Source organism: Mytilus galloprovincialis, chromosome 8 (genome assembly GCF_965363235.1).
Source record: "Mytilus galloprovincialis chromosome 8, xbMytGall1.hap1.1, whole genome shotgun sequence".
Lineage (NCBI taxonomy): Eukaryota > Metazoa > Mollusca > Bivalvia > Mytilida > Mytilidae > Mytilus > Mytilus galloprovincialis.
This window is the reverse complement of record NC_134845.1, coordinates 96,460,327-96,483,440: the sequence shown is the minus strand read 5'-3', so window position 1 is coordinate 96,483,440 and position 23,114 is coordinate 96,460,327. Positions and strand designations below refer to the sequence as shown.

At 34.9% G+C, this 23,114-nt stretch overlaps 2 protein-coding genes across 3 annotated transcripts; one reads left to right on the top strand and one right to left on the bottom strand.

Annotated features, from left to right (window-relative positions):
- Positions 1-1,312: 1,312 nt before the first annotated feature.
- LOC143042891 (uncharacterized) lies at positions 1,313-20,681 on the bottom strand. 2 transcript variants are annotated; one of them, XM_076215395.1, is made up of 6 exons: positions 20,524-20,681; positions 7,958-8,038; positions 3,845-3,938; positions 2,941-3,065; positions 2,162-2,317; positions 1,313-1,921 (listed from the first exon to the last, which is right to left on the bottom strand). In XM_076215395.1, exons 2-6 carry the CDS (start codon positions 8,031-8,033, stop codon positions 1,395-1,397), a joined length of 978 nt encoding a protein of 325 aa, XP_076071510.1. In that variant the 5' UTR covers positions 8,034-8,038; positions 20,524-20,681; the 3' UTR covers positions 1,313-1,394. The 2 variants fall into 2 exon arrangements, with proteins under 2 accessions (XP_076071510.1, XP_076071511.1); XM_076215396.1 differs by lacking the exon at positions 20,524-20,681 and adding an exon at positions 8,487-8,642.
- Positions 11,543-18,557, top strand: LOC143043852 (uncharacterized). The gene is made up of 3 exons (XM_076216036.1): positions 11,543-11,679; positions 13,110-14,151; positions 18,529-18,557. Exons 2-3 carry the CDS (start codon positions 13,218-13,220, stop codon positions 18,555-18,557), a joined length of 963 nt encoding a protein of 320 aa, XP_076072151.1. The 5' UTR covers positions 11,543-11,679; positions 13,110-13,217.
- Positions 20,682-23,114: the final 2,433 nt, after the last annotated feature.

Genomic DNA, 23,114 nt, shown 5'->3' with positions numbered 1-23,114 from the left:
ACATTATTTATGATAGGCCACTCTCTAAAGGGTCATTCGAATAGACATTATTTATGATAGGCCACTCTCTAAAGGGTCATTCGGATAGACATTATTTATGATAGGCCACTCTCTAAAGGGTCATTCGGATAGACATTATTTATGATAGGCCACTCTCTAAAGGGTCATTCGGATAGACATTATTTATGATAGGCCACTCTCTAAAGGGTCATTCGGATAGACATTATTTATGATAGGCCACTCTCTAAAGGGTCATTCGGATAGACATTATTTATGATAGGCCACTCTCTAAAGGGTCATTCGGATAGACATTATTTATGATAGGCCACTCTCTAAAGGGTCATTCGGATAGACATTATTTATGATAGGCCACTCTCTAAAGGGTCATTCGGATAGACATTATTTATGATAGACCACTCTCTAAAGGGTCATTCGGATAGACATTATTTATGATAGGCCACTCTCTAAAGGGTCATTCGGATAGACATTATTTATAATAGACCACTCCGAATTGAATGCTTGTTCTTCTGACTAAGATGAACATTTCAGCAAGCAAATCCGAAATACATCCACTGATTGGATGAATTCGGAGTGACCTTAACGTGAATATCGGACATATGTAATGAACAATGGAACAAGGAGTGAAATCTGGTTTGTTCATTGTTGAAGGCCGTACTGTGACCTATAGTTGTTAATGTCTGTGTCATTTTGGTCTCTTGTGGACAGTTGTCTCATTGGCAATCATACCACATCTTCTTTTTTATATTATACCTTGCTATGCGCTCTCCAAGACTAGTAGCAATGTGATGTTTTTGCTTCGTGTCAAAAGGCTAAATGTGACTTTTGGACGAGGAACAGCAATATAAGCGCTGCTCCTTAGTTGGATACGTGTGATATTTTCTGGCTCTGTTTATAAATATATCATTGTATAACTACCTTCATTAATATTAAAACAGTTGCCGCTGTTGCTACCTTTAAGTTGGAATAAAAATACGTAATACGAAGTAAAATAACTTAAAACAACTTACAAATATCCTATACTGACTTAGGGAGCTACCATTTGATTTCTATGGGGGGGCTAGGATGAAATTTGAAAAAAATAGGCAGGACAGGAGTTTTGAGTTAAAAAAAAAAGGCAGGATGAGCAACTTGGTAAAAAAAAAAGGCAGGATGACAATTTGTGTAAAAAAAGTCAGGATAAACTAGTAAAAAAAAAGGCAGGACCGAAAAGAGTAAAAAATAAAAAGGCAGGACAGAGATTACAACTAAAAAAAAAACAGGACAAAATTTTTCATCTTAGCCCCCCCATAAAAATCAAATGGTAGCTCCCTTATCAAGAATAATAATTACGACCACCTCCCCTACACACATATACACACACATACACATAATCATTAATACCTCACAGCTGTATTGTCAGGAACACAAGGCATATTAATATCACATAAACTAACAATCAGTGGGTTGGGATCGTTTGGGGAATACGGTGGTGGCGGGGAAGACGGTAGTCTCTCAATGACGTCATGTCCGTTATATGGCGGTGGTTCTGTTGGTCCCGAGTATATCGGTAACATAATGCTCAATGGGATATCGGTATCCGTGGTTTCTGTTTCTGGATTTGGTAGACTTTCCCCATGGCTTACTCTGTCTGTTCGAATCACATTTCGACGCCGCCTCGCAATTTGACGTCTCCCTTCTTCTGAATTTGCATCTGGGTTAATAGTTCCACTTCCCGGTCGACAAGAACATCGTCTAGAAGACACACACAAACAAATAAGCACAACACTTCCGGTAAGCAAAACTAAAGCCCCTATTATTCCACCAACGATTTTTGTTGTCAGAGAATGCTTTTTGTTTTTATCGTCTTCTTCGTCTTCTTCGTCTTCCTTGTCTTTCTTGTCACATGCCTCGCGCAAATCATCTAAAAATATAAGAGAAATATCACATGTCAAACAAAATGGGCGCCGAACGTTCATCAGAACATAAAACAAAAAACATTTATGCGGATATAGTCATATGAAATTCATTTTTCCTTCCGCTAGTCCTGTTTATGCGTGACAAACCAAGTCAGGATATTCGTTTTTAAAATCTCCACCCCTCCCCCCATCGTTCCCCACCCCACCACAACCGAATATCAATATCCTCTATCCAAAACACTAACCTTTTTCTCCTGAAACGAAGGTAAATGTAAAGCCTTCATATTCTACGTAGTTGTCAGAGTAAAATTCAAAATATAAGACACCATCGTCACTGATGATATCGCTTGGAGCTGTAGATCCACAGTATTTACCGATTTGTCTGCCTGTATCATCCTCACCTAAAACATAAAACAAATCAAGTGATGTGTGAATGTTTCTGGTACCATTAAGTAGCCTCTCGAATAATCATTTGAAACTTCAACAACAAGAGAAATAAATTTCACACCGGAAACTAAATAATGCTGATACTATAAGAGAAATATATTCCGTTTACTCTATAGTATACCCACCGTCGTATATCACAAGTTTGTCGTTATATTATACCAACCGTCGTTTATCACAAGTTTCTATAGTATACCCACCGTCGTATATCACAAGTTTGTCGTTATAGTATACCCACCGTCGTATATCACAAGTTTGTCTTTATAGTATACCCAGCGTCGTATATCACAAGTTTGTCGTTATAGTATACCCACCGTCGTATATCACAAGTTTGTCATTGTAGTATACCCACCGTCGTATATCACAAGTTTGTCGTTATAGTATACCCACCGTCGTATATAACAAGTTTGTCTTTATAGTATACCCAGCGTCGTATATTACAAGTTTGTCGTTATAGTATATCCACCGTCGTATATCACAAGTTTGTCATTGTAGTATACCCACCGTCGTATATCACAAGTTTGTCGTTATAGTATACCCACCGTCGTATATAACAAGTTTGTCGTTATAGTATACCCACCGTCGTATATCATAAGGTTGTCGTGGTCACAATGATGATGAGGTTCCAACATAAAACTTTCAAAGCAAATCTTCACTTCGTTTTTTGGTTTATCAGCTCGTATCTGCCAACAATGAAAAAAGTCCCTAAAATTAAAAAAAAACACACTATAAATATAATAAAATCCAGAAACATTTTACCAATCCATTTCACAGTCGTAAAACCAACAAAAAAGCAGAAAAGGGAGACAATTCAAGATTTAAGTGTCGACTCTGTAATTCCACAGCTCTCACACGACTTGTAGTGTCGGCTCTGTAATTCCACAGCTCTCACACGACTTGTAGTGTGGGCTCTGTAATTCCACAGCTCTCACACGATTTGTAGTGTGAGCTCTGTAATTCCATAGCTCTCACGCGACTTGTAGTGTGGGCTCTGTAATTCCACAGCTCTCACACGACTTGTAGTGTGGTCTCTGTAATTCCACAGTTCTCACACGACTTGTAGTGTGGTTTCTGTCATTCCACAGCTCTCACACGACTTGTAGTGTGGGCTTCGTAATTCCACAGCTCTCGCACGACTTGTAGTCGGCTCTGTAATTCCACAGCTCTCACACGACTTGTAGTCACACATGAATATTAAATTCCGTAAACATTCAATAATGTTGTCGTTTATTTATTAAGCAACTATGTACCACAAAAGCTACAGTGAAATTTAAAATATGTTTTACAAGCTATTATAATTTAGTAAAATTAGGACCTTGATCGACGTTTAGGTATGTTGTGTTTTTAAACCATTACATATACATCATCATTTGCGCATCTGGTGCAAGAAAATTGGTACCGTTAATTTTATTGTCAATACATAACTTAATTTGGATAAGTACTACCCTGTACTTGTTATACATCATCATTTTGACATAACTTACTTTGGATAAGAACCATGTACTTGTGGTAATGTAAAACTTGAGGCATATGGTTTGGCTATATAATATTCACACTTCTGTTTTTTCCAACACATAGCTGTATAGTAAAGAAAATAATACATCACATTACATGAGCATAAAAAATATAAAACCTTGTGTATTAACAGGTTTAAAATCCAGCTGAAAACATATATAATGAGTGCCATGAAACTTAATACGAGGATTTTAATCCTGTTGAAAACATATATATTATGAAGCGTCACTGATGAGTCTTTTGTAGACGAAACGCGCGTCTGGCGTAAGTGTAAAATTAAGAGTCTATGATGAGTTTATTATGAGTACTAGACGTACAATGAAATCCCATGTACATTAAAAGGAGGATTGACACAACTTTATTTCAGATATCATATATCTTATATTTTGGCAAAAAAAAGGTTCAACTCTGTCAAATGAATTAATTTAAAGTATTGGTTAAACGCAACCGCGTGGAGACCGAGTATATTCAATATTAGGTTAGTAGGAATGCGGGGCTTATTTCAATACACGGTTAGTAGTTGTGTTTCGTCCCTTTATAAAAACAACACGGTGTTGAAGAAAAAACTTTAAAGGTTTCAACAGACAATGCAATCATGATGATAAACGATTGAAATTAATGAATGAAATAAATTTAAAGCTAATACGTTGTTATTGTTGGCATTTGTTATTGTATAGACCAATGGAAGTAGGTTCTTAATACTAACGGTATTGAAGAGTTGATCATATTTATAGGCAACTAATCTAAATACCACATGTTAAGATAGTCGGTAAGATAAAATTCGTTACATAGTGTGCTAGTGACCTAATACAATATATATCGTATTAGGTCACTAGCACTCTATGTAACTAATATTCTACTGTATAATTCCTGATGTAATAGTCCAAGATAATTCTTTAAATTAACTGTTTGGTAACCATGACAATGCAAATAACCGTATTTGTTTATATGGACCACTATCTTTCTACATTCATTTTGCAAAGTTTCATGAAAATCTGTCTCAACCATCTTCTATATACCTAACCAAGTATAAGGAAGGGTTGAGATCTCACAGAACATGTTTAACCCGCCGCATTTTTGCTACTGTCCCATTGGTGGCCTTGGGCTATTTTCTTCTCTTTGGACGGGTTGTTGTCTCTTTGATACATTCTCTATTTCGATTCTCAGATTTATTAGTTAGATTTGTGTGTTAGAGATAATGTAAATATATGTTCTACAATAGCGTGAGTTAGATTTGTGTGTTAGAGATAATGTATTGTTAATATATGTTCTACAATAGCGTGAGTTAGATTTGTGTGTTAGAGATAATGTTAATATATGTTCTACAATAGCGTGAGTTAGATTTGTGTGTTAGAGATAATGTTTATATATGTTCTACAATAGCGTGAGTTAGATTTGTGTGTTAGAGATAATGTTAATATATGTTCTACAATAGCGTGAGTTAGATTTGTGTGTTAGAGATAATGTTAATATATGTTCTACAATAGCGTGAGTTAGATTTGTGTGTTAGAGATAATGTTAATATATGTTCTACAATAGCGTGAGTTAGATTTGTGTGTTAGAGATAATGTTAATATATGTTCTACAATAGCGTGAGTTAGATTTGTGTGTTAGAGATAATGTTAATATATGTTCTACAATAGCGTGAGTTAGATTTGTGTGTTAGAGATAATGTTAATATATGTTCTACAATAGCGTGAGTTAGATTTGTGTGTTAGAGATAATGTTAATATATGTTCTACAATAGCGTGAGTTAGATGTGTGTGTTAGAGATAATGTTAATATATGTTCTACAATAGCGTGAGTTAGATTTGTGTGTTAGAGATAATGTATTGTTAATATATGTTCTACAATAGCGTGAGTTAGATTTGTGTGTTAGAGATAATGTTAATATATGTTCTACAATAGCGTGAGTTAGATTTGTGTGTTAGAGATAATGTTAATATATGTTCTACAATAGCGTGAGTTAGATTTGTGTGTTAGAGATAATGTTAATATATGTTCTACAATAGCGTGAGTTAGATTTGTGTGTTAGAGATAATGTTAATATATGTTCTACAATAGCGTGAGTTAGATTTGTGTGTTAGAGATAATGTTAATATATGTTCTACAATAGCGTGAGTTAGATTTGTGTGTTAGAGATAATGTTAATATATGTTCTACAATAGCGTGAGTTAGATTTGTGTGTTAGAGATAATGTTAATATATGTTCTACAATAGCGTGAGTTAGATTTGTGTGTTAGAGATAATGTTTATATATGTTCTACAATAGCGTGAGTTAGATTTGTGTGTTAGAGATAATGTTAATATATGTTCTACAATAGCGTGAGTTAGATTTGTGTGTTAGAGATAATGTTAATATATGTTCTACAATAGCGTGAGTTAGATTTGTGTGTTAGAGATAATGTTAATATATGTTCTACAATAGCGTGAGTTAGATTTGTGTGTTAGAGATAATGTTAATATATGTTCTACAATAGCGTGAGTTAGATTTGTGTGTTAGAGATAATGTTAATATATGTTCTACAATAGCGTGAGTTAGATTTGTGTGTTAGAGATAATGTTAATATATGTTCTACAATAGCGTGAGTTAGATTTGTGTGTTAGAGATAATGTTAATATATGTTCTACAATAGCGTGAGTTAGATGTGTGTGTTAGAGATAATGTTAATATATGTTCTACAATAGCGTGAGTTAGATTTGTGTGTTAGAGATAATGTATTGTTAATATATGTTCTACAATAGCGTGAGTTAGATTTGTGTGTTAGAGATAATGTTAATATATGTTCTACAATAGCGTGAGTTAGATTTGTGTGTTAGAGATAATGTTAATATATGTTCTACAATAGCGTGAGTTAGATTTGTGTGTTAGAGATAATGTTAATATATGTTCTACAATAGCGTGAGTTAGATTTGTGTGTTAGAGATAATGTTAATATATGTTCTACAATAGCGTGAGTTAGATTTGTGTGTTAGAGATAATGTTAATATATGTTCTACAATAGCGTGAGTTAGATTTGTGTGTTAGAGATAATGTTAATATATGTTCTACAATAGCGTGAGTTAGATTTGTGTGTTAGAGATAATGTTAATATATGTTCTACAATAGCGTGAGTTAGATTTGTGTGTTAGAGATAATGTTAATATATGTTCTACAATAGCGTGAGTTAGATTTGTGTGTTAGAGATAATGTTAATATATGTTCTACAGTAGCGTGAGTTAGATTTGTGTGTTAGAGATAATGTTAATATATGTTCTACAGTAGCGTGAAAGACTTTGACAAAGTATGTTTGTTTGTTGTTTTTTCTTCTTCATGTGATCGTGGTGATCGTGGTGATCATGGTGATCGTGGTGATCGTGGTGATCGTGGTGATCGTGGTGATATTTCAAGGGTGAATTCATCATATTCTTTCTACCCATTTATACCACAAGGATAAGAATCTCTGAGTACCCATAGTGACTTAATTATAAACAAGAGACAGAAAGAACTGATATCAAAGTACCGAAAGCGACTAAAACCTAGTTTTACGAACAATTTAGACTATTTTAATTTTTATTTAGTAGATTTCTGAAGGAATATTCTACATAATTTTCTTTTATTCAAACCTACCATTTTGTAGATCTATTGGTATTATTAGTTACATTGTGTGCTAGTGACCTAATGCGGTATATATTGGTTCAGTAAATTCCATATGGGATGAGAACGAATTTACCTTACCGACTATCATAACATGTGGCCATAGACTAGTGTCCTATCATAGTGAGCAAGTCTCCAATGCCGTATGCAGAAAGAAACTATACTTTCATTGATCATTCAAAAACAAATGCCAGCAATAACACTGGCAACTTGTTATCTTTAAATGTGTTTTATGAATTATTTCAATCTTTCATCATCTGTTGAAACCTTAAAGATTTTTCCTCAGTACCGTTTTGGTATTATAAAGGGACGTAACACCACTGCTGAAATAAACCCCGCTTACCTACTAACCTTATATGCCATAATGTATACACCATCTCCACGCAGTTGCTTTTAAGCAATCATATCCCTAGAAATGTATAGGAGGTACGATAAGAGCACTCACCTTGTAATGTAAACACAGAAAATATAATCAAAGTGACAATAACAATCCTCTTTATGTAGTATCCATCTTTTGCCATACCATCTGTAACAAATAAAAGTCATTATGTAAACTGTAAACTGTAAACTGTCTCCGTCTATATCTCGTTCACAAGCATTTGTATGGGAGGACAGCATGTTTACTTGCATAAAGTTACAATATGCATTAGTATGAAATACTGGCCGATCTTAATCATTTTTATCGATATAACGAATGCTCATTTTGACATAAGTTTCTCCATTTCCAATTTGACCAGGCATGCAGGTTTACACATTGTCAATGCATAGATACATTGTATAACTAAAGGAAAAGTATGAGGATCTTATTCCTTCTGTATTTACATAAGATAAGTAATGTTCGCCAATTAACACAATTGTCCATCCATTTGTAGCTGTTCATCAAAACGAGTCGACAGCCCTGTCGCTAAGACACAAGATGATCCGTTCAAATGCTGAGTTTTATTTCATATAAGACTGTATTATTAATGTCTTACCATTGTGACTTGTTCCTAATGCTTGTCTCTATAAGTCGTGGATAAAATTTACTTTTGTTTTAATTACATACATATAGATATATATATGTATACACTACGTAAATAACATTTATATATACACTACTTAAACAAGTACCTAGACATTTTATATTTATCGGTGATATATCCAACAAAGAGTTTACAAATTGGGCTTTAAATCTATGAAGGGTATATAAGGTTGGATTAACAAATATCGTGACAGAATAATCTATATATATAATTTAATATTTGATATTGTCAGCCGTTCTAAATTATTGCAGTCGTACTAGACCGTAAACACTCGTACTAGACCGTAAACACTCGTACTAGACCGTAAACACTCGTACTAGACCGTAAACACTCGACCTTCACTTAACTTAATACTGATACGTTCTAATTTTTATCAAATATCCACACTTGGTAATATAAATGAACAGCTGTGTCGTGAGCGCATGATACGCCCGTCTCATTTTCAAAGAATAAAGTTAAATTACATCTCAAAGTCATATTTGATATTTATGAAAATAAAAAGGGAGCTTACAATGAATATTAATAGATATAAACATTTCACCAAAATTTCATGGGAATTTCTGAAAGCTTTTTTGAGTTATTGTCCAAAAACTGGAAACACCCTTTTTTTTAATGAATAAACCCCCATAACTCGGAAATGTAAAATTTATAAAATTCCAAAGGAAGCTTACATCAATAAACATAAATAATAATCACCAAAGTTGCATGAGAACTGCTTAAAGCATCTTTGAGTAATTGTCCGAAAACTGGAAATCCCCCCCCCCCCCCCCCATCCCCTTTTGTATGAATAAAATCCTGCAAGTCGGAAACATAAAATTTTGAATTTATAAAAACCGAAAATCATGTCAATAGATAAATGTATAAGCAATTCACAAAAATTCAAAAATTTCTTGCAAGATGTTGAAAGCATTCTGAGTTATTTTCTACAAACTGGAAAATCTCCCTTTTTTAATGAATAAAACCCATAACTTAGAAAAATAGTATCTTAAATTTATATATAATAAAAAAACTAAAAACAAACGGAGCCTACATCAATGAATATTTAAAACAAATTCAATTCATAAAAGTTTTTTGCAAATTGGTTAAAGCCTTTTTGGAGTTAATGTCTGACATGTTGACGAAGGACGGACAGACAACGGTATACCATAATACGTTCCGTAAACGGGCGTATAAAAATGAAAAAAAGGTTAACTTGGTTTATGTCATGTCAATGGCGTACAAATTACTATGGTTATTTTGTTTTTGAGCGATTCAAGTTTCTCATTTTCTGATAAGATTCATTTGGTGTTTGTATGCTCGGTTTTTCTTCTTGTCTTTTTATCTGTGTTGTATCTAGTGGTAGAGATGATCGAGCCGTTGGAATAGGTCATTATTTCAAGCTTCGTGATAAAGGGCCAGGAGCTTAGGTTTAAATATTGATTAAATTTTCCTAAATAATTGAAAAATATGCAAGTTATTCCTTTTTTTTTCTATTTATCTATTTTAGTTTTCAAGTTAAAAAGCAAAATCGCAAAACGCTATGTTAGTCTATATTTGTCAAGATAATAGGCAAAAATTGAGGAAAATCATCAGTAAAGCAATTTTGCAACTTTCATTTTGTTCTGATCTATAGTCAATTTGCCTAGATTTTTGAAAAATGCCATTTAACCTCTATGGTGTATCTTTAACCATGTCCGCCATGTTAGTCGGTAGGTTGGGCCATCGCAAACATTTTTCAAACAAATATATAATTTATACCACATACATCATTGTAGCAAATTTTACTTTACCGGGTTGCGTTGTGGACCGTTGGGACTATTGGAATTGTAGGGTGTCTTCAATATCTGTATCTGTTTGGGTACGTCTTGGTTACCAATGCTGCCTTTTATAAACGGGGTGAAGGCGTCGTCGATTTATTGACGTTTCGCGAGAGCAGATTTAATTAAAGCTCTCTACGCTTGTTGCGCACACACTGTGTCTTCTCGGTGGTTCCAGTTAATTTTTGTTGACAAAAATTTGAATGTTGCGGCGTTTTACTCGGAATGTCAAAAATCTAGTATTGTTACTCACTTGTTTTTCATTTATGTTAGTTGCTTGGTAATGGTCAAACATATTTGGTGTGATGATTAGACTTGGAATTGGTGCTTTTAAGAAGTCGTCTAGATCAATAGTAGGAACCAGTTGGTGATTTTAAGAAGTCGTCTAGATCAATAGCAGGAACCAGTTGGTGATTTTAAGAAGTCGTCTAGATCAATAGCAGGAACCAGTTGGTGATTTTAAGAAGTCGTCTAGATCAATAGCAGGAACCAGTTGGCGATTTTAAGAAGTCGTCTAGATCAATAGCAGGAACCAGTTGGTGATTTTAAGAAGTCGTCTAGATCAATAGCAGGAACCAGTTGGCGATTTTAAGAAGTCGTCTAGATCAATAGCAGGAACCGGTTGGTGATTTTAAGAAGTCGTCTAGATCAATAGCAGGAACCAGTTGGTGATTTTAAGAAGTCGTCTAGATCAATAGAAGGAACCAGTTGGTGATTTTAAGAAGTCGTCTTGATCAATAGCAGGAACCAGTTGGTGATTGTAAGAAGTCGTCTTGATCAATAGCAGGAACCAGTTGGTGAATTTAAGAAGTCGTCTAGATCAATAGCAGGAACCAGTTGGTGAATTTAAGAAGTCGTCTAGATCAATAGCAGGAACTAGTTCCCCAACCACTTTGTACAAAACTATTAGTGTTTGACCTGTGCGTCTGTGTTGTAATTCTTTGAGTTCTACTTTGGTAAGCATATTTGTTTCGCGGTAATCTTCTCTTAAAATTGTTTTGTAGTCGCCTGTAATGAATTAAGTGTGCTGATTGCCTCTGTGTAATGAATTAAGTGTGCTGATTGCCTCTGTGTAATGAATTAAGTGTGCTGATTGCCTCTGTATTCTTTCCAGTTTGTTTAAATCTTCTGTACTGTAGGGGTCTCATAAAGTTTACTTGCATTCTTGTGGACAGTACCGTAAGTTCCTTCTAGTGAGTATACTAGGATTGTGTACTGTTTTGGTAAAGTGCCGAATTGACCATGTCGTCCTTTTTGTATCATTTCACTCCCCAGTCTCTTTTATCCCTCGATATTTGTCAAAACTGAAGCACGTTGTTTTTCTATTTGAAGTTTAATCCACCACTAGAGTAAGTTTACCTTTTATATTTGTGCTCATTTTTTATATCGTTGTGCATATTGTTGAACTATACATTTTATGCAAACTCATTTTTGATTATTGGTGCTCATTTACGCACGACATGAAAAAATATTGCCGCTGTGAATTTACAGTACTGTTTGTATTTTTTATGTATGCATTTGCCCCTTAAATTCCATTCTGTATTTGTCAATCCCACATATTAGGATTTATTTTTGTGTTTTATCGATGTAGACAAGGGTCACGCTCGAATTTTCTAGAACTACAGTACCGCACAGTTTTAACGTGTAATTTTTCATCGTGCACGATATGTAAACTACAGTCATTGACATATGCAACCTGTCATTTTTATTATACGCCCGTCAAAATTTTGACGGGACGTATTATGGTATACAAATGTCCGGTGTCCGTCCGTCTGTCTGTCTGTCTGTCTGTCCGTCTGTCCGTCTGTCCGTCTGTCCGGCGTAAACATGTCGCACCGTAACTTGAGAACGACTTATCCAAATTTCATGAAACTTAATACAGTTGTTTCTTATGATGGTCAAATGATCTGTATACTTTTTGGTGAAAATAAGATTTAAACTTTTTGAGTTACGGCACTTTATAACTAAAACAGGGGTGTGTTTTTTTCACATGTCGCACTGTATCTCAAAAACGATTCTTGATTATGACTTAAAACTTTAAACACTTCTTAGTTATATTAATCTCAATATCTGTATACTTTTTGGTGATGATTCAAAATTTCATTTTTGAGTTATTGAGTATTTTGTAAAAAAGGGGGAGGGTTTTTTTACATGTCGCGCCATATCTCAAAAACTATTTATGATTATTGCTTAAAACTTTACACATGTCTTTGTTATATTAATCTCAATATCTGTATACTTTTTGGTGATGATTCAAAATTTCATTTTTGAGTTATTAGTATTTTGTAAAAAAGGGGGAGGGTTTTTTTTACATGTTGTGCCGTATCTCAAAAACGATTTATGATTATTGCTTAAAACTTTACACACTTTGTTCTATTAATCTAAAGATCTGTATACTTTTTGGTTTTGATTCAAAATTTTATTTTGGTAATATTTAGTTTTTGTAAAAAAAAACAGGGTCGGGGGTTTCACATGTCCCGCCGTGTCTCTAAAACAATATATGGTTATTGCTTAAAACTTTCTCATAAACTATTGATGATTATTGCATAAGACTTCCACATAAGACGTCGGGCGTATCATGCGCTCATGGCGCAGCTGTTTATTGCATATATAGATACTTACGTGTAACCTTTTTCTGATAAATTGATGTTGTTTTTCGAAGTGTAGTGTACAAGAGTTACTTGTATCGAACTATGGAACCATTTTCTTTGTGAATGTACTACTTTTTGACATTTATTAACTCAATAGTATGCTTATGTTTGTTATTTTGTATTTTCAGTTTTTTACCCTCTCCGGAGGTCTATACCAATAAACAGTTGAACTCTCAACGACTTATCAGTACAGTAAAAAATCTAGATCAAAGAGATGAACCCAAGATAGATTCAACATGTCACACTCAGAATCCGTTTCTGACAGAGAGCTCAGATCTTTGAGAACACTAACATCAGATGGAGACCATCTTTTCGAACAATCTAATGAAAGACATCACTATATCCTCAGAACTATAAAACGACATATAGACGCTATTTTATTAGACGTTGAAGATAACCCAGTGGTGGACCTGTCCACAGCGTCAACATACAGAGAGGAACTTCTGAAACTGTCAGAAAAGTATGAGAAAGAAGCTAACAGATATTTTGATTACTTAAAATCATATAGGACAAGAGAAAGTGAAAGTGAGCATGCATCATTTAAAGTGTCATTCTATGCTTTAAAGGCTAAGATATCAGTTGTCAAACAACATCTAAGTGAATTGCTACCTAGAAGATCAATAGAAAATAGTGGACGAACTCATAAAAGTCGTAGCTCCCAACATAGTTCTCGTCATACTGTGTCAACAAGACACTCATCACTAAGTGCTCAATCAGAGATTCTTAAACAAACAGTGAAACTTGAAACCGCTAAGACACGACTTAAATATGCTAAAGAGGAGGCGGAGTTGTTGCACCGCGAAGCTACACTCAAAGCAGAGAAAAATGTCCTCGCTATGAAGCGAGACGTCGACGAAGCTGAGTCGGGATTACAAGCCGTTAAGAAGGCATTGGATTTCGATCTTAAAGACTATGGTGAAAGTTACGAACCACCAAGGATCGCCGATCCAGTAGTTCAACATGCCAATGAAAACAAAATGTCTGAAAGAAAGTACCGTAGTGCTAACATACCAGATACACGTAACATTACAGAACAACGTACAGCAGAATTTGTGGAGCAACAGTGCTCACACCACTCCTTACATTTGAGCAAACATAACCTTGAAGTGAACAATGTAAATATTCCTATTCATTCTTTAGAACCATTGAATCCTACAGCACAACCTTACAGTCATTTTTATTATACGCCCGTCAAAATTTTGACGGGACGTATTATGGTATACAAATGTCCGGTGTCCGTCCGTCTGTCTGTCTGTCTGTCTGTCCGTCTGTCCGTCTGTCCGTCTGTCCGGCGTAAACATGTCGCACCGTAACTTGAGAACGACTTATCCAAATTTCATGAAACTTAATACAGTTGTTTCTTATGATGGTCAAATGATCTGTATACTTTTTGGTGAAAATAAGATTTAAACTTTTTGAGTTACGGCACTTTATAACTAAAACAGGGGTGTGTTTTTTTCACATGTCGCACTGTATCTCAAAAACGATTCTTGATTATGACTTAAAACTTTAAACACTTCTTAGTTATATTAATCTCAATATCTGTATACTTTTTGGTGATGATTCAAAATTTCATTTTTGAGTTATTGAGTATTTTGTAAAAAAGGGGGAGGGTTTTTTTACATGTCGCGCCATATCTCAAAAACTATTTATGATTATTGCTTAAAACTTTACACATGTCTTTGTTATATTAATCTCAATATCTGTATACTTTTTGGTGATGATTCAAAATTTCATTTTTGAGTTATTAGTATTTTGTAAAAAAGGGGGAGGGTTTTTTTTACATGTTGTGCCGTATCTCAAAAACGATTTATGATTATTGCTTAAAACTTTACACACTTTGTTCTATTAATCTAAAGATCTGTATACTTTTTGGTTTTGATTCAAAATTTTATTTTGGTAATATTTAGTTTTTGTAAAAAAAAACAGGGTCGGGGGTTTCACATGTCCCGCCGTGTCTCTAAAACAATATATGGTTATTGCTTAAAACTTTCTCATAAACTATTGATGATTATTGCATAAGACTTCCACATAAGACGTCGGGCGTATCATGCGCTCATGGCGCAGCTGTTTATTGCATATATAGATACTTACGTGTAACCTTTTTCTGATAAATTGATGTTGTTTTTCGAAGTGTAGTGTACAAGAGTTACTTGTATCGAACTATGGAACCATTTTCTTTGTGAATGTACTACTTTTTGACATTTATTAACTCAATAGTATGCTTATGTTTGTTATTTTGTATTTTCAGTTTTTTACCCTCTCCGGAGGTCTATACCAATAAACAGTTGAACTCTCAACGACTTATCAGTACAGTAAAAAATCTAGATCAAAGAGATGAACCCAAGATAGATTCAACATGTCACACTCAGAATCCGTTTCTGACAGAGAGCTCAGATCTTTGAGAACACTAACATCAGATGGAGACCATCTTTTCGAACAATCTAATGAAAGACATCACTATATCCTCAGAACTATAAAACGACATATAGACGCTATTTTATTAGACGTTGAAGATAACCCAGTGGTGGACCTGTCCACAGCGTCAACATACAGAGAGGAACTTCTGAAACTGTCAGAAAAGTATGAGAAAGAAGCTAACAGATATTTTGATTACTTAAAATCATATAGGACAAGAGAAAGTGAAAGTGAGCATGCATCATTTAAAGTGTCATTCTATGCTTTAAAGGCTAAGATATCAGTTGTCAAACAACATCTAAGTGAATTGCTACCTAGAAGATCAATAGAAAATAGTGGACGAACTCATAAAAGTCGTAGCTCCCAACATAGTTCTCGTCATACTGTGTCAACAAGACACTCATCACTAAGTGCTCAATCAGAGATTCTTAAACAAACAGTGAAACTTGAAACCGCTAAGACACGACTTAAATATGCTAAAGAGGAGGCGGAGTTGTTGCACCGCGAAGCTACACTCAAAGCAGAGAAAAATGTCCTCGCTATGAAGCGAGACGTCGACGAAGCTGAGTCGGGATTACAAGCCGTTAAGAAGGCATTGGATTTCGATCTTAAAGACTATGGTGAAAGTTACGAACCACCAAGGATCGCCGATCCAGTAGTTCAACATGCCAATGAAAACAAAATGTCTGAAAGAAAGTACCGTAGTGCTAACATACCAGATACACGTAACATTACAGAACAACGTACAGCAGAATTTGTGGAGCAACAGTGCTCACACCACTCCTTACATTTGAGCAAACATAACCTTGAAGTGAACAATGTAAATATTCCTATTCATTCTTTAGAACCATTGAATCCTACAGCACAACCTTTCGTTCCAACTCAGAGGAACGAAGCACATGAATTGGCCAAGTTCATGGTGAAGAAAGATTTAATCACATCTAGGCTCATATCATTTGATGACCAGCCGTCACATTACTCATCTTGGAAAATTAGTTTTCAACACATAATGACTGAGTTAGATACAAATCCATTGGAACAGTTGGACCTTTTAACAAAGTATTTGGGACCAAGCTCAAAACAGTATGCTCAGAATATAAGATGTGCTAATGCTCATAATCCAGCAACTGCAGTGCACCTTATATGGGAACGCTTAGATGCTAGGTTCGGTAGTCCAGAGATTATTGAATCTTCACTTCATTCACGTATAGTTAACTTTCCAAAACTTTCAAACGATAACCGAAAGGAACTTTACGACTTAGCAGACTTGGCTGCAGAGATAGAGTCTATTCGTAGAGATGAAAAGTTTTCTACCATATTTGCTTACTTTGATTCCTCCCTTGGTGTTAATCGTTTTGTAACCAGGCTACCTTACAACATTCAAGAAAAGTGGACGACTACTGCCAATGGTTACAAGTCAAAACACAACGGAGCATATCTGCCGTTCTCCTTTTTCGTGCCATTCCTGCAAAACATTGCTAAAGTGCGTAATGACCCTGGATTCATTTATGACAATCAAGACACAAAACCAACCACATCAAAGCAAACCAGATTTCAAAGTCCCACGCAAGTGTCAAGCATCAAAACCGACATTGGTAGCAACGACAACAGGCCACCGTTTCAGAAGTCGAATGAGGACTTATGTCCACTTCACGGAACTAACCATACACTCAACACGTGCCGTGGTTTTCGTGCTAAACCATTATCAGAAAGACTTGATTTAATTAAGCAGAAAGGTTTGTGTTTCAAGTGTTGCGGTCCCAAGAAACATTTCCGTGACAAATGTAAAGAGAATGTCAAGTGCAGTGTTTGTGGTTCTTGTGACCATCCGTCAGCTTTACACATAGATGTTGAAAGTGAACCCCAGCAAAAGCACGAGGAGGAGAACTCAAATGAACAGATTAGCAGCATATGCACTAAAATATGTGACTCATTATACAATACAAGTAAATCTTGCTCAAAGATAGTACTCGCCAAAGTATATCATTCTGATAGACCAGAACATTTCAAAAAAGTTTACTGCGTGTTAGACGACCAAAGTAACAGAACTTTAGCTAATTCAGACTTCTTCAATTTCTTCAGAGAAAATGGCAAAGAATTTGAATACGCACTTGCTTCTTGTGCAGGGAGGTTCGTCAGTAGTGGACGAAGGGCTTCCGGATACGTAATAGAGTCAATGGACGGGTCATCCTGTCTTAACGTACCTGAAATAATAGAGTGTAACGACATTCCTAACAATCGGGAGGAAATACCCTCATCTGTCGTAGCTTCAAGTTATCCACACATGATGGACATAGCAAGTTGTATTCCTGACATTGACAATCAGTCCGAAATACAGATGCTAATAGGCCGTGACCTAATAAGAGCACACCATGTTATTGAACATCGTGTAGGAGTCGAAGAGGTACCGTATGCACAACGTTTGCGCTTAGGATGGGTTATTGTGGGGAATGTATGTCTGGGAAGATTTCAGGAACAGCAACATGTCAACGTGAACAAAACCGTTATTGTCGGCAATGTACAATCTGCTTTATTGTTTCCGTGTGATAGTGAGACACCAGTTGGTTTAGACCCAACTTTCGAGAAGTTTATACCAGACAAACCTCTTTTAGAGAACAGTACGCAAAGATCAAACCATGGAACAAAATCATTTGATATGAATTTAGGTTGCAACTCTGAAAAGCCCACTCATGAGTTAGATACAGTCGCTTCAAACTGCAGATCAGTGCTCGAAGCATATCAATCAGATGACCTTGCCACAAATCTCAAGGACCTCCACCTTGGATCTGCAAATCTCTTGTTACAGATGAACTTAGGTCTCTCCTGGGACACAGAACTAGACGAGTTCATCTTAAGAGTGTCTTCCGACAACAAGCCATTTCCACGCCGTGGATTTCTGTCAACAGTAAACAGTTTGTACATGTATGACCCAATTAGCTTAGCAACACCCATGATTATCAAGGACAAGTTATTTATAAGTCCAACCTTAAGGCTTTCATCTTCTTGTGATTGGAATAATCCATTCCCAGAATCACTTAATCAAACATGGGAATCAAGTTTACCTTCATTGAGCCAACTTGAACATTTGCCTACACAGAAGAAGTACATTGGACTTTCATGTGTAAACAGTGTTAAACAAGAGAACTACACCCTCTTAGATGCTTCAAAAGATGCAATCACAGATACATACTTTAATCGGAATAGTGCAACTACCGTTAACAGAAACTTACACTTCATACCGATTACTTAGGACTATTTCGCTTATTGAAGCCGAGTGACTATGACAGTGACATTGTGTTTAATCAACCACATTTGATACATAAGCAATTATTATAACATGCTAATTTTTCATATGATATTATCCTTTTATTTTTGAAAATGTAGTGATTTCCTATGAAATCAGAGGAGGAGTGTACTGTTTTGGTAAAGTGCCGAATTGACCATGTCGTCCTTTTTGTATCATTTCACTCCCCAGTCTCTTTTATCCCTCGATATTTGTCAAAACTGAAGCACGTTGTTTTTCTATTTGAAGTTTAATCCACCACTAGAGTAAGTTTACCTTTTATATTTGTGCTCATTTTTTATATCGTTGTGCATATTGTTGAACTATACATTTTATGCAAACTCATTTTTGATTATTGGTGCTCATTTACGCACGACATGAAAAAATATTGCCGCTGTGAATTTACAGTACTGTTTGTATTTTTTATGTATGCATTTGCCCCTTAAATTCCATTCTGTATTTGTCAATCCCACATATTAGGATTTATTTTTGTGTTTTATCGATGTAGACAAGGGTCACGCTCGAATTTTCTAGAACTACAGTACCGCACAGTTTTAACGTGTAATTTTTCATCGTGCACGATATGTAAACTACAGTCATTGACATATGCAACCTGTCATTTTTATTGCATATATAGATACTTACGTGTAACCTTTTTCTGATAAATTGATGTTGTTTTTCGAAGTGTAGTGTACAAGAGTTACTTGTATCGAACTATGGAACCATTTTCTTTGTGAATGTACTACTTTTTGACATTTATTAACTCAATAGTATGCTTATGTTTGTTATTTTGTATTTTCAGTTTTTTACCCTCTCCGGAGGTCTATACCAATAAACAGTTGAACTCTCAACGACTTATCAGTACAATTGAGTTTGTCTTTTTTTTCAACATTTGCAATATGGGGTTCTCTACTTCAGATCTGCTGATATCTGCACTCCTAGGTATGGGTTGTTCTGGACTCCTAGGTATGGGTTGTTCTGGACTCCTAGGTATGGGTTGTTCTGGACTTGTTGTGATATCTGCACTCCTAGGTATGGGTTGTTCTGGACTTGTTGGAGTATGTGGCTGTTTAGTGTGTAGAATCTCTGACTTTTGTTTTTGATGCTTAGAATGTAGCATTATCTTTAGTTAATCGTATACCCCATTTGTTTGGCCAATCTTCTCTGTTTGGTATGTCTTCTTGCAGTAGTTTGTTTGATGGTTCTGTATAGTAAGCAGACATCGGCGAACAGTCGTAATGATGGATTTGACAGTGACAGGTAAATATGTCGGACTAGGAATCGTCATGTTGTAAAAAAACGTTTTAAATAAATTTAACCATGAGATTGAAACGAGATGTTGGGAATAGATAAGATAAAGATAAAGATATTTTATTTCCTAATCATAGGACTCATAACAAGCATGTAATCACATAAAGTAAAAAATAAAAAGCCTTTCTCTCCCACTCGCATACACTCACACATACAACTATCGTTCTGATTTAGGATGATTGATTTAACAGTACAACATGTAAATGAAAAATAAAATACAGACACGGGAATAGTCAATACGTCACAGCTACTCATAATAGCAAATTTGACAATTTGACAAAAAATCGGGCACTGTTCACGTCTTGAGACACATGCAATATATAGACCAATAATTGATATTGAAATAATACGACCTTTATGTTTGACCTACTTTTAAGGTTTTTGCGACTTTCCAATGTAACGACCTCCAAGAAGAATGCGGAAGTTCTTATTCATTTATTTTCTAATTGCGAGTTTAAACATTTATTTGTTAAGAATAATGATTGTCAAATTTAATAACTAACCGGATGTGATTCACCTGTACAACTTACCTGAACCATTTTTATTTCCTATATATTGATCTCCATCGTAATCATCTTTTGGTCGTAGCAACGAATAAATAAACAATCACATGCACATAATATTGTCAACTGACATAATTAATAAAAACCATGACATCATCCCGACATAAATGTTGTATGGAGAGAATTTTAAAGATCAAATTTCTTCACGGGTGAATAGTGGCATTAAAAGGTTTTATACAATTTTAAAATATTTAAACATAGAGGCACGCTTCGGGGAGTTTTGTCCAATAAATAAAACTGTCTATTATATACAGTAGACGATATCGTTCAAGTTGTTTTCCACCATGTGAAAAATCATAACTTAAGAAATTAGCATGTTGAATGCTTACTTACAAACATTGAAAAATAGAAAAGTTTTTACACATTAAGTAATAATAAAATGTTGATGGTTTAATATGATGTGTGGTATTTTTTTGGCAATTCCTTTCAATATATATGTTCCGGACCATATAAGTATTTGGACCATACGCGTATGGTCGGACCATATGAGTATAATACTCGTTTTGTTATTAACGGGCCGGACCATATGAGTATTTTGACCATAAAGGTATTTTTTTTTCAAATTACATTATAAACGTTTCAATAATACATAAACTTTATCTTTAAAAAGAAAAAACATTGATGGTAACATGACAATTTGTTAATTTTATAATTCAAAAACTACGTTAAAATTAAATATTGATGCCATAGTTAGTTTTCATCGCTAGTTACATTCTTACATGTAGGTTTGGGTGACATTTGCTGCCACACAGTATCATGGCTTTTTGCATTTGCAAGTCTTGGTTGTGCAGGATCCTTTCCATGTACACCTTTTGTTTGCGAGTGAAAAGCTAGCCTTTTTGCAGCTGCGTACAGTGACACCGAGGTCTTTAGCAATTTTGATGTTTATGGTGTTTTTAAGAAGCTCTAGATCTCAAATATCGTAAGTTATGACTACAATACACCATATTTACAAGACATTTTAAATAAACTATGTTACTTTCAAGTGACTTCTTGTGTAACAGTTCATTAAGAAAGTTTTGAAATTTAATTATTTAAGCCGAATTTTTTTTCATTCACTCGTAATAACAAATCGGTATTGACCATCGGTTATGACCATGGGTATAAAATGTGTTTATTATAGTTTTGACAATTAAGTGAAATTAACTATGTGAAACTTCTAATTTTTATTTAGCTAATCTTTTTAGCATAATATAATAATAAAATTACCTATATGAAAGCGTCTTTTTAATGAACGGGCAGACCATATGAAGAGTTTTGAAGTATTAAAAGTAAACTGTAACAGAATGTTAATTCCCTCGACCATATGAGTATATACCCATATGGTCATGACCATACGGGTATGGTCCAAATACTCGTATGGTCCTGAGCATATACATTTAATTGATGAATTAGATGTAGATAAAGATACTAATGGTGTCATCGCCACCAAATTAAATGGTAATTATTCAAGTCTTGTCAGTAGTTTCCGTGTCAAATATTCATGTAATTGTTCAAGTCTTGTCAGTAGTTTCCGTGTCAAATATTCATGTAATTGTTCAAGTCTTGTCAGTAGTTTCCGTGTCAAATATTCATGTAATTGTTCAAGTCTTGTCAGTAGTTTCCGTGTCAAATATTCATGTAATTGTTCAAGTCTTGTCAGTAGTTTCCGTGTCAAATATTCATGTAATTGTTCAAGTCATGTCAGTAGTTTCCGTGTCAAATATTCATGTAATGGTTCAAGTCTTGTCAGTAGTTTCCGTGTCAAATATTCGTGTAATTGTTCAAGTCTTGTCAGTAGTTTCCGTGTCAAATATTCATGTAATTGTTCAAGTCATGTCAGTAGTTTCCGTGTCAAATATTCATGTAATTGTTCAAGTCTTGTCAGTAGTTTCCGTGTCAAATGTTCATGTAATTGTTCCAGTCATGTCAGTAGTTTCCGTGTCAAATATTCATGTAATTGTTCAAGTCTTGTCAGTAGTTTCCGTGTCAAATGTTCATGTAATTGTTCAAGTCTTGTCAGTAGTTTCCGTGTCAAATATTCATGTAATTGTTCAAGTCTTGTCAGTAGTTTCCGTGTCAAATGTTCATGTAATTGTTCAAGTCTTGTCAGTAGTTTCCGTGTCAAATGTTCATGTAATTGTTCAAGTCTTGTCAGTAGTTTCCGTGTGCCAATTCATAGTGTTTTCGCTCTTTGGAAGATTGGATTTTATTAGCAAATTCTGTCGTTGGTTCGTGTGTGTCATATTAGATATCATTTTTGTCAATATTTTTCAAGTCTAAGCCTTTGATTGCCGAATATACGGTATAACTATTTTCTTCTTTTTGAAGGATGTACGGTTACCTATGATTGCTTACATCCACCTCATGTGAACATGGGTGGATACATCGTGCAGAACGCAACATGCAGGGTCTTAGCTATGTTTGACAGACACGGGATAGCGGTTTTGAAACAGAGAAAATTAAGGTTCAAAAGAGAAAAGGCGACCAAGCTAATTGTAAGCACCAAATAATGTACTAAGTGGAATATTAAAACCGAATCATTATCTATTTCCAACAAGCAAATGCAGACGTTTCCA

Bases quoted from the DNA above. Each gene is read 5' to 3' on its own strand.
- LOC143043852 (XM_076216036.1), top strand. From the start codon at position 13,218: ATGTCACACTCAGAATCCGTTTCTGACAGAGAGCTCAGATCTTTGAGA. The intron at 14,152-18,528 runs GTCATTTTTATT...ATGTGTAAACAG, and splicing joins TCCTACAGCACAACCTTACA to TGTTAAACAAGAGAACTACA.
- LOC143042891 (XM_076215395.1), bottom strand. From the start codon at position 8,033: ATGGCAAAAGATGGATACTACATAAAGAGGATTGTTATTGTCACTTTG. The intron at 3,066-3,844 runs GTAAGTTATGTC...TTTTAATTTTAG, and splicing joins GTACATGGTTCTTATCCAAA to GGACTTTTTTCATTGTTGGC. The intron at 1,922-2,161 runs GTTAGTGTTTTG...TTATATTTTTAG, and splicing joins CTTCGTTTCAGGAGAAAAAG to ATGATTTGCGCGAGGCATGT.